The 8,652-nt window shown below is 38.5% G+C and overlaps 1 protein-coding gene across 4 annotated transcripts; it reads left to right on the top strand.

Moving 5' to 3' along the window:
* The first annotated feature begins 1,251 nt into the window (after positions 1-1,251).
* LOC137707694 (DIS3-like exonuclease 2) lies at positions 1,252-7,152 on the top strand. Of its 4 annotated transcripts, XM_068446619.1 has the most exons (8): positions 1,521-1,655; positions 1,848-1,923; positions 2,236-2,639; positions 2,777-2,830; positions 2,949-3,017; positions 3,243-5,480; positions 5,899-5,979; positions 6,070-7,152. In XM_068446619.1, the coding sequence occupies exons 3-8, from the start codon at positions 2,295-2,297 to the stop codon at positions 6,454-6,456; spliced, it is 3,174 nt and encodes a 1,057-aa protein (XP_068302720.1). In that variant the 5' UTR covers positions 1,521-1,655; positions 1,848-1,923; positions 2,236-2,294; the 3' UTR covers positions 6,457-7,152. The 4 variants fall into 4 exon arrangements, with proteins under 4 accessions (XP_068302708.1, XP_068302715.1, XP_068302704.1 ...); XM_068446607.1 differs by lacking the exon at positions 1,848-1,923 and having other exon boundaries at positions 1,252-1,655; positions 2,239-2,639; XM_068446614.1 differs by lacking the exon at positions 1,848-1,923 and having other exon boundaries at positions 1,252-1,655; positions 5,908-5,979.
* Positions 7,153-8,652: the final 1,500 nt, after the last annotated feature.

Here is an 8,652-nt window from a genome sequence, read left to right as displayed (position 1 = left end):
TACAATTTATTTTTCAAATAGAAACGTACCAATGTCAAATTGAAACGTACCTAGTCAAATTAAAACGTACAAGTATCGAATTAAAACGTACCATGCAACTTGAAACGTACCTCATGTTAAAGTGAAATGTATCCACTATAATATCTAGAAGGCAATGCGCCAATTGAAGTTAAATTTTCAAACGTGACATGCAACTTGAAACGTACCTCATGTTAAAGTGAAACATACCCACTATAATATCTAGAAGGCATTGTGCCAATCGAAGTTAACTTTTCGAATGTACCATGGCACGTGAAAAGTTATGAAAACATGGATACAAAGTGCAGTAAAACAAAAGGCTTATCCTATGGTATCAATATTCAGATGATATATCATACCACCATCGAAGATGGTGGAGAACAGTCATTAAATTAACTTAAATGGTGGTACGATATACACATCGATTGGAAGAGTTAGTGTGTGTTCCAATACGGTGTGGAGTTGGAAGAAAAATGTACGTAAGAAATAGAAGCAAATATCAAGTTGTTTTTTAAAATTGTAAAAGAATTTCTGTTGAGATTGAATATTGAATCATAACCAATAGAGATTTTATAGTTAATTTGGTACACTACATATAATGACAAATCATATAATTTTGTATTATGTGGCGTCTAAATTGTAGGACGATGTTTAATCAAAATTCTAAAAGACATGGATGTTTAATCTCAAAATTTCAAGAGCTAGGCATCTATATCAAAACGCTTCAAAAAAAATTTTTAGTATCCATACCATTATTTATTGACAAAAACAAAACAAGTATCAAATGTCTCAATTCTTGTTAAATTTTGTTCTAACTAAAAACCAAAGGTCCAAAAAATCAAAGGGAATTTACTGTTTATTTTAACAAAAAAAATCACATTTTTACACTAAAAATTTAATCCTGTAGTTTACCTTTCATTTTATTCTTATTGTTAAATCTCAAATTTTCAAATCATTTTCATTAATTATTTTTAAAATCAAAAGCAATGAAAAGGAAGCGAGAAAGAGAAGAGAAGAAAAGAAATGGCGAGAGAGGGAGAAAAGGAGGGGGAAAGCCAAAGGAATCGAAAGTCGGCGCCCCATGTCTCGTTAGCTTAGCCGACCAATCGTCGCGTCCTTTTCCTCTCCCCCACCACCTCCTCCCCCACCTCCCCTCCCACCTCCCACCCACCAAAATCCCCCCCCCCCCCTCTCTCTCTCTCTCTCTCTCTCTCTCTTTCTCTCTCTAACACTCACACACACACACACAGAGAGTTTTCCACTTTCTTATAAAACCCTACCCTCTCTTCCCTCGCATTTTCTTCTCCTCCAGTTTTTCCTTGTTCTGTTTTATGTTTTTTTTTTTGTTTTTAATTTCTTTACTTCCTCTCTCTCTCTCTGTGTCTCTCTGCGGTTTCTTCCGTATATATTTTTTCCCAATCGGAAGACGCAACGATTGTATTTGAGATCTTCCCCAAAAGATCTTATCTTTTTTTGGGTTTATTTGGAAATTGATTTTTTTATTTATTTTTTGCTTCTTTAAATTATGAAAGGCCCGGTTGTTCAATCGGTTGTTGAAAGGGTTGAAGAAGGCGATAAGGAGAAGAAGAAGAGGCGACGATCCAATCGCCGATCCAAGCAAAACAATTCCACTTCAGGTACTTTGATCAATTTCCCCCTTTTTTCTCACTGAGCAAAGATTCATTTTTTATTTTAATAACTGGGTCTTTTGCTGCTGGGTTTTGTTAGTGAAACTGCAATCTGAGTTTTTTGAATTAGTTTAAACAGAAAGATGATTTGTGGGTATTGGTATTTTTTTTTTTTTTTTTTTCTGTTTATCCTTGTGTCAGTAGCGTATTGGTGCTGTTTGGCTGTTGGGTAATCTATGTACTGGTCAAGGAGTGGGATTATCCTGCAAATGCTAAGGTAATCACTGCCTGATTGGATAAAATTGGACTTTGATGGAGATATATATACTGTTCTTTGGGTTATAAAAATTCTCGTAGAATCGAGAATGAAGTTTTCATTCTGTACATGCCAGATCATGAATTAGTAACTGCATCCAATCTCCAAAAAATCCCAATTCTTTATGCATTCTTAGTATTGAATGCCTTTCTGAATTTTGTTTCTTATGCTCATGTAAAACACTGTTTTGATTTTATTTTTTATTTTTTCTACTCTTTCTGTTTGTCGTTTTTGTTGGTTCTGAATTTTATTTTCTTGTCTGTTTAATTGCAGCAGCTAGTCGGATAAATGAAATACGAAGTGAAGTATCTGAGTGCCTGGCAAATGGAAGTATGGCTCATCATGTAAACACATCCTTGAAGCAACTTCAATTAGACATGCATTCTCCATATGAGCACGGAATGATCAAAGCATCTAATTTTGCCTTCCATTCATTGCCAACAATGCACATCAATGAACAAGTCAACCACGAGGATGTGCAGATTTTGGTAAATCAGCATTCTCTCCAATGTGATCCTTCCGAAAGAGTTATTGCACATTCTTGTCCTGAACCTGTGGCTTGTAGAGGATCACCTGGGATGTTCAAGGATTTCCCTCCTCATAACATTGAGAGTCATGCTCGGAGAAAATGTTTTACTTCACACTGGCCCATAGAGGCTGTTAATGATGCTCTGGAGGTATATTTATTTGGTTTTAGACTTTAGTATACATTTTCCATGGGAGCTGTTTACTCATTACATATGAACCTGTTTGAAGTTGTATGGTTGCCGAAGAAAATGATCACTGTGACTCATTTATTATGTTATTTTTCCAGAAAGGTGATGCTTTCAGAGCTTTGTTTCGAGTCAATGCACACAACCGACTTGAGGTTTGTGATCTTATTCTTTCTATGTTAATATTCGGATATGTTCTGTGGGATGAGTATCTCTCAATGCTTCAGTCATAAACTTCTTACCTAGCATGCATGCTATGTTCTGTGCTTGTAGGCCTATTGCAATATTGATGGTGTACCAACGGATGTTCTCGTTGGAGGACATGCTGAGCAGAATAGAGCTGTAAGTCTGGAATTATTTTCTTTTACATATTGCATCTTCACTTGGAAACCTTTTAACTTGTTTGCTTTCTTGTCTACTATACTTGCAAGTAGTTGGCTGCCTCATAATGTTACTGTACCACATAGGCTTCATGATTATTATGGATTGATTATGGTGACATTCTTTTTTGTGGAGAATACAGTTCAATGAGTTAACAATTGCTTTGCATTGATTTTTTACATTTAGGTGGAAGGAGACATTGTGGCGATTAAGGTTGATCCCTTAGCGTTATGGACTAGGATGAAAGGATCAGCTGGGACTTGTACCAGCTCTGCACTGGTGGAGGATTTTAACTTGCCACAAGAAGCTAATGAAATTTCTGGTCTTAACTGCAAAGGTAAAGATAAGGTAGAGGAAGTGAATTTGTATGATAATGATAGAAGAAGCCTGTTTCCTGAGAGGGGCTCACGTCCTGAGGAAAGTAATACCCTTGGTGAATCTGTTAATTCAGAGCAAATTGGACCAACAAGTTATGATCATGTCACTGGAAGGTACCCCTTGGCTTCAGATTCTTTACAAGCAGGTTCTCATGGTGAGCAGAATGAAGTTGCAGTTGCAGTAGAGTGGATGTGTGCCACGATCAGTTCATTCCCTTCAAAACGACCAACTGGCAGGGTTGTTGCTATCATTGAAAGGTCTCCTCGTCGAGACACTGTTGTTGGTTTTCTTCATGTTAAGAAGTGGATTGCTTACAGGGAGGTTTGCAGAAACAACACGAGAAAGAAAAAAAATGCATCATTTTCTAACAATGAGTACATCCGGATGACCCCAACTGACCCCAGATTTCCAGAAACGGTGGTCCTTGTGAGAACTCTGCCTGATTCGATCAAGAAAAGATTGGAGAATGGTGATGAGTCAATCGAAATGGAGTTGTTTGCTGCCCGAATAGATGAATGGGATGAACAAAGTTCTGCTCCTCAAGCTGTCATCTTGAATGCTTTTGGGCGGGCAGGTGAAGTACAGCCACAAGTTGAAGCAATTTTATTCCAAAATTCAATTAATTCGTCTGATTTTTGTCATGAATCACTATCCTGTCTTCCTCCTCTCCCATGGGAGGTGCCTCAGGAGGAAATCAAAAGTAGAAAGGATCTTCGAAACCTGTTCATATTTACCATCGACCCTTCCACTGCTACTGATCTGGATGATGCTCTCTCAATTGAGAAATTACCCAATGGAATTTTCAGAGTTGGTATCCACATTGCTGATGTGTCGTATTTTGTTTTGCCCAACACACCCTTAGATGAAGAAGCTCAATCTAGATCAACAAGTGTGTATATGTCACAGCGGAAATTACCAATGTTGCCTCCTTTGCTCTCAGAGGATATTGGTTCGCTTAACCCAGGAGTAGAGAGACTAACATTTTCAATTTTCTTTGACATCAACCATGTTGGGGATGTCGTTGACCGATGGATTGGCCGCACTGTAATAAGATCTTGTTGCAAGCTTGCTTATGAACATGCTCAGGAGATTATCAATGGGAAACTTAATTTGGAAAGTTCTAACATTTTAGGACATGGTTGTCCTCAGTTGCATGGCCATTTTGAATGGTCTGATGTAATTAGATCTGTCAAAGACCTTCATGAAATTTCCAGAGTTTTGAAGGAGAGGAGGTTTAGTGATGGAGCTCTTCAGCTTGAAAGCTCCAAAGTTGTTATTCTGTTTGACGAAGATGGAGTTCCATATGATAGCATGTATTCTGAATGGAAGGACTCCAATTTTCTTGTCGAGGAGTTTATGCTTTTAGCAAATAGAGCAGCGGCTGAAGTTATATCTAGAGCTTTTCCTGAGAATGCATTACTGCGGAGGCACCCAGAGCCTACTATGCGCAAACTCAGGGAATTTGAAGCATTTTGTTCTAAGCATGGTTTGGAATTGGATACGTCTTCTTCTGGGCAGTTCCAGCAATCATTGCAGAGAATCAGGGAAGAGCTCAAGGATGACTCTGTTCTATTCAATATTCTTATGAATTATGCTACAAAACCAATGCAGTTGGCTTCTTATTTTTGTAGTGGCCAATTAAAAGATAGAGAAAATGATTGGGGTCACTATGGACTTGCTGTTCCTTTGTACACTCATTTTACGTCACCACTGCGTCGGTATCCAGATATTGTAGTGCATCGCACGTTGGCTGCAGTTATAGAGGCAGAGGAGTTATTTTTGAAACGTCGGAGAATATTGAATAATTTTAGCAGGGGAGATGAAGTTAAAATGAGATGTTTCACTGGTATTTATTTTGATAAGGATGTTGCTGAATCCTGTGAAATCAAGGAAGCATTATCGGCAGCAGCAATAAAGCAAAGAGTTCCCTGCTCTGAAATGCTTGCTGATGTTTCCGCTTATTGCAATGAAAGAAAGCTGGCTAGTAGACATGTCAAAGATGCCTGTGATAAGCTATACATGTGGGCCCTGCTGAAGAAAAAGGAGGTACGGTTCTTTTTTTTTTTTTTTTTTACTTAATACTTTCTGAGTTGTATTTGGATGTTAAAATCTATGGCTTCATTGTTACTATTTAGCTGTAAAGCAGTGCAAGAGTTTCCGCCCATCTTTTCATCACCAGTAACCTGATATAAAATGGTGTTTATGTATTTTTATGTGCCTAAACCAACTAATGCGTCCCGTATTATACTAACGATATTGTCACCATGACATAAGATCACTTGGTTTTGAACAGACTCAACGCATCCTCATTTTATTAGCAATCATTGTCTTCATTCTTGTTTAGTTGAGCTAGATGGTTTGAACACTAGTAGTCCTACTGTTGTTTTGTTCTGCTCTCATTTTGCATTTACGTACTAGATGTTTTAGCTTTGTTGTTTGTGCTTAATGTCTGGCTTTTTTTTAGCGGTTGCAGATTGTCCTATCAGAAGCAAGAGTATTGGGTGCAGGACCTAGATTCATGTCCATTTATATTCACAAGCTTGCTGTAAGTAGCTTTTTCGGTGTCGTGTATTTTTATGCCAATATAGTATGGGTATCCATTTGCAGTTGACTGTTACACACTACATGCCTTCAGGTTGAACGTCGAATATATTATGATGAAGTTGAAGGCTTGATGGTAGAATGGCTTGATGCTACGTCCACAGTGGTGCTGAATTTATGTTCCAACAGATGCTCACTCAGGAGAGGTTGCCCTGGTAAATGGAGGGCACTTGAAGATGTTGCCTTGGTTGTAAGACCTTATGGCCTCAAAGCTGAACTAGGCGGAACTGGAAATAGTTCTAATGAGGGTGCTGGGACCCAAGATGTTGGCGGAGCCACCCATAGTGAAATCGATCCTGTGGTTTTCCCCCTTACACTGCGTGTTCTTTCAACCATTCCTGTAGTGCTTCATGCAGTTGGAGGGGATGATGGACCTGTCGATATTGGGGCAAGGCTGTACATGAGCTCATATCTCTGCTAGATTGGGGTTTGGACTGGTTAACCTAGTTGCCGATTGATGGAACTTACAGAGACGAATGGTTTATTACAGATGAATGATAACAGGGCAGGTTGTGTTGCCGATAGGACGTTAGTGTATAGACCGGATAGAGGTGTAGAAGAAAATAATAATTTTGTGGTTTAGATATCCGCTGATGCTCTATGGATTTGTCTTATGGCGGAACGTTTTGTGGAAGGGTGTTGATAATGGATAAAGGGGGTGTGTCTTAGTCCGTGTCATTGGCTCATCGCAGCTATTTTTGATAGAGCTGCTTGCTGGAATAGGCCGCTGTTTTTGTTGGCTAGTCTCGTCCAGTGTAACTCGGTGAATATGCGCCTGCTGCGTCAGGCCCTTTGACACCGAGTTGCTTAAGCCAAATTTGGGAGGTTTAATTTTCTGTTTTTGTTATTCCTGGACTGCTTCCCAATAAGGTTTTTGGCTTTGGGTGACCAGGATTAGTGGTAGTGTGATCTGGTTTGTTCTTGTGACATGAATATGTGACTGGCTGTCTCCAGTTGAATCATATGCAAGCGCAACACTTGTGTGAATTACAGTTTCCAACTTTATTTGCTGTTTAAAAGACGAGGCATGATTTGTTATAGGACGTAAAGTTGAGATGGTAAAATGTAATTTACTCTAATAATAATGCAGACCAAAAGAGTAATGACATTTACTTTACTAGTGTTAGTGTTGTTAAAATGCAAAATGATTTTCATACATCATTTTTAGCTGCTCAACACTTCTCATTATTTCTGACTGTCGCATTGAATAAATCAAATTCAAATAACTGACATGAATAAACAAGGGTTTATGAGAAATTAAAAATGTTGTCTGTTTATCATTTCTCTTAAAATTTCTTTCATATATCTCAGTTGGTTGGTTGGTCAAATGACAATGTTTGAGACTGTTAATAAAATGACTAACGTGCGCTAAGGTACAAGTCATATAAGCGCTCTCTAGAAAAGTAGATGTTAGATATTTTTTCATAATCTACTCTTAAGTGCTATTTTAGAAAGCATTTGGATTTATAATTGAAGATTAGAAGTTTCAACGTATATACATATAATATTTCTTGATAAATTTGGTGTTTATTTTGTTAATTTGATTTAATAGATGTGAAGATAACGAAATATGGTGGTGTTGTTGAGAACCCACCAGTATTCATCCCTAAGGCCATCTCCAACCGAAGGAGAGCCAAAGGGTCATGTTTAGCCCTATAGTCTTGCAACAAATTATATTTTAATGAACAATATCATATCATATTTTATACTATCTCCAATTGAGAGGGTCAAGAGGCCATTGGCCAAACATAGCCCTTTGACAAAAAAACCATCTCCAACCGAGGGGGCCAAAAGACCATAAGCCAAACATAAACCCCTTAATAATTTATTATTTTAATTGAATTAATGTGGTTAATTAAATTAAATTACCATATTAAAATAAGGTTTTTGGATATATTTTGAGTGCCACTTGCCATAATAACGAAGAAAGAGTGGTATTCTTGCACCTGCCACAAAGTCAATCTCGACATTCTGGTGTTGGAGGGCTGGATGGCTGACTGGAAATGGCTAGCCTGCTAGCCTGATTTGGGGGTTTTGGCTTGGTGGGGCCCACAAGCCCTCGGTTGAAGACGGTTTTCATGTCATTTTGAGCTACTTTTAGCCCTATGGTCCTATGGCCCTTTGGCTGGGCCGGTTGGGGATGACCTAAAATGTCTACTCCGTCACCTATGAGTTCATCGAAGGTATGATATTAATTTTCTTGCAAGCGTGACATTCGAAACAATTGTCACGCTGTTAACCGGGATAAAAGATATTACGTAGAGTTGGTGTAGCAACAAAGGAGAAGCTTAAAAGGGTAGTAGAATGGGTGAAGAAGACGAACACTCAAGATTTCCATGGATGTCAACTGCAGGAGGAAAACTCTCGAGAAACTGGAAAACAACCCGGGGACATGCTTTTCACTTTTGCAACACTAACCAATTCTTGCAAGGCCCTTTTTTACGTTGCTGAAAATTTTCTGCCCTTCAACTCAATATCTCATGATCCATGCGAGTCGTTTAACAAGGAAGACATGTTTGTTAGTAGGAGACTGTATAAAGCCGGTGATGGCGGTTTGGCGAGAGATCTCATTTGCACAGGCTGCCAGCTTTGTGGTTCCCCATTGCAGGTATGTAAT

Source organism: Pyrus communis, chromosome 1 (assembly GCF_963583255.1).
Source record: "Pyrus communis chromosome 1, drPyrComm1.1, whole genome shotgun sequence".
In the NCBI taxonomy this organism is placed as follows: Eukaryota; Viridiplantae; Streptophyta; class Magnoliopsida; order Rosales; family Rosaceae; genus Pyrus; species Pyrus communis.
The sequence above is the reverse complement of the archived record's forward strand: the minus strand, read 5'-3'. Positions and strand labels throughout refer to the sequence as shown.

Excerpts from the sequence above, each read along its gene's own strand:
- LOC137707694 (XM_068446603.1), top strand. The coding sequence starts at position 1,544 with ATGAAAGGCCCGGTTGTTCAATCGGTTGTTGAAAGGGTTGAAGAAGGC. Across the intron at positions 1,656-2,235 it reads GCAAAACAATTCCACTTCAG|CAGCTAGTCGGATAAATGAA; the intron begins GTACTTTGATCA and ends GTTTAATTGCAG. Across the intron at positions 2,831-2,948 it reads ATGCACACAACCGACTTGAG|GCCTATTGCAATATTGATGG; the intron begins GTTTGTGATCTT and ends CTGTGCTTGTAG.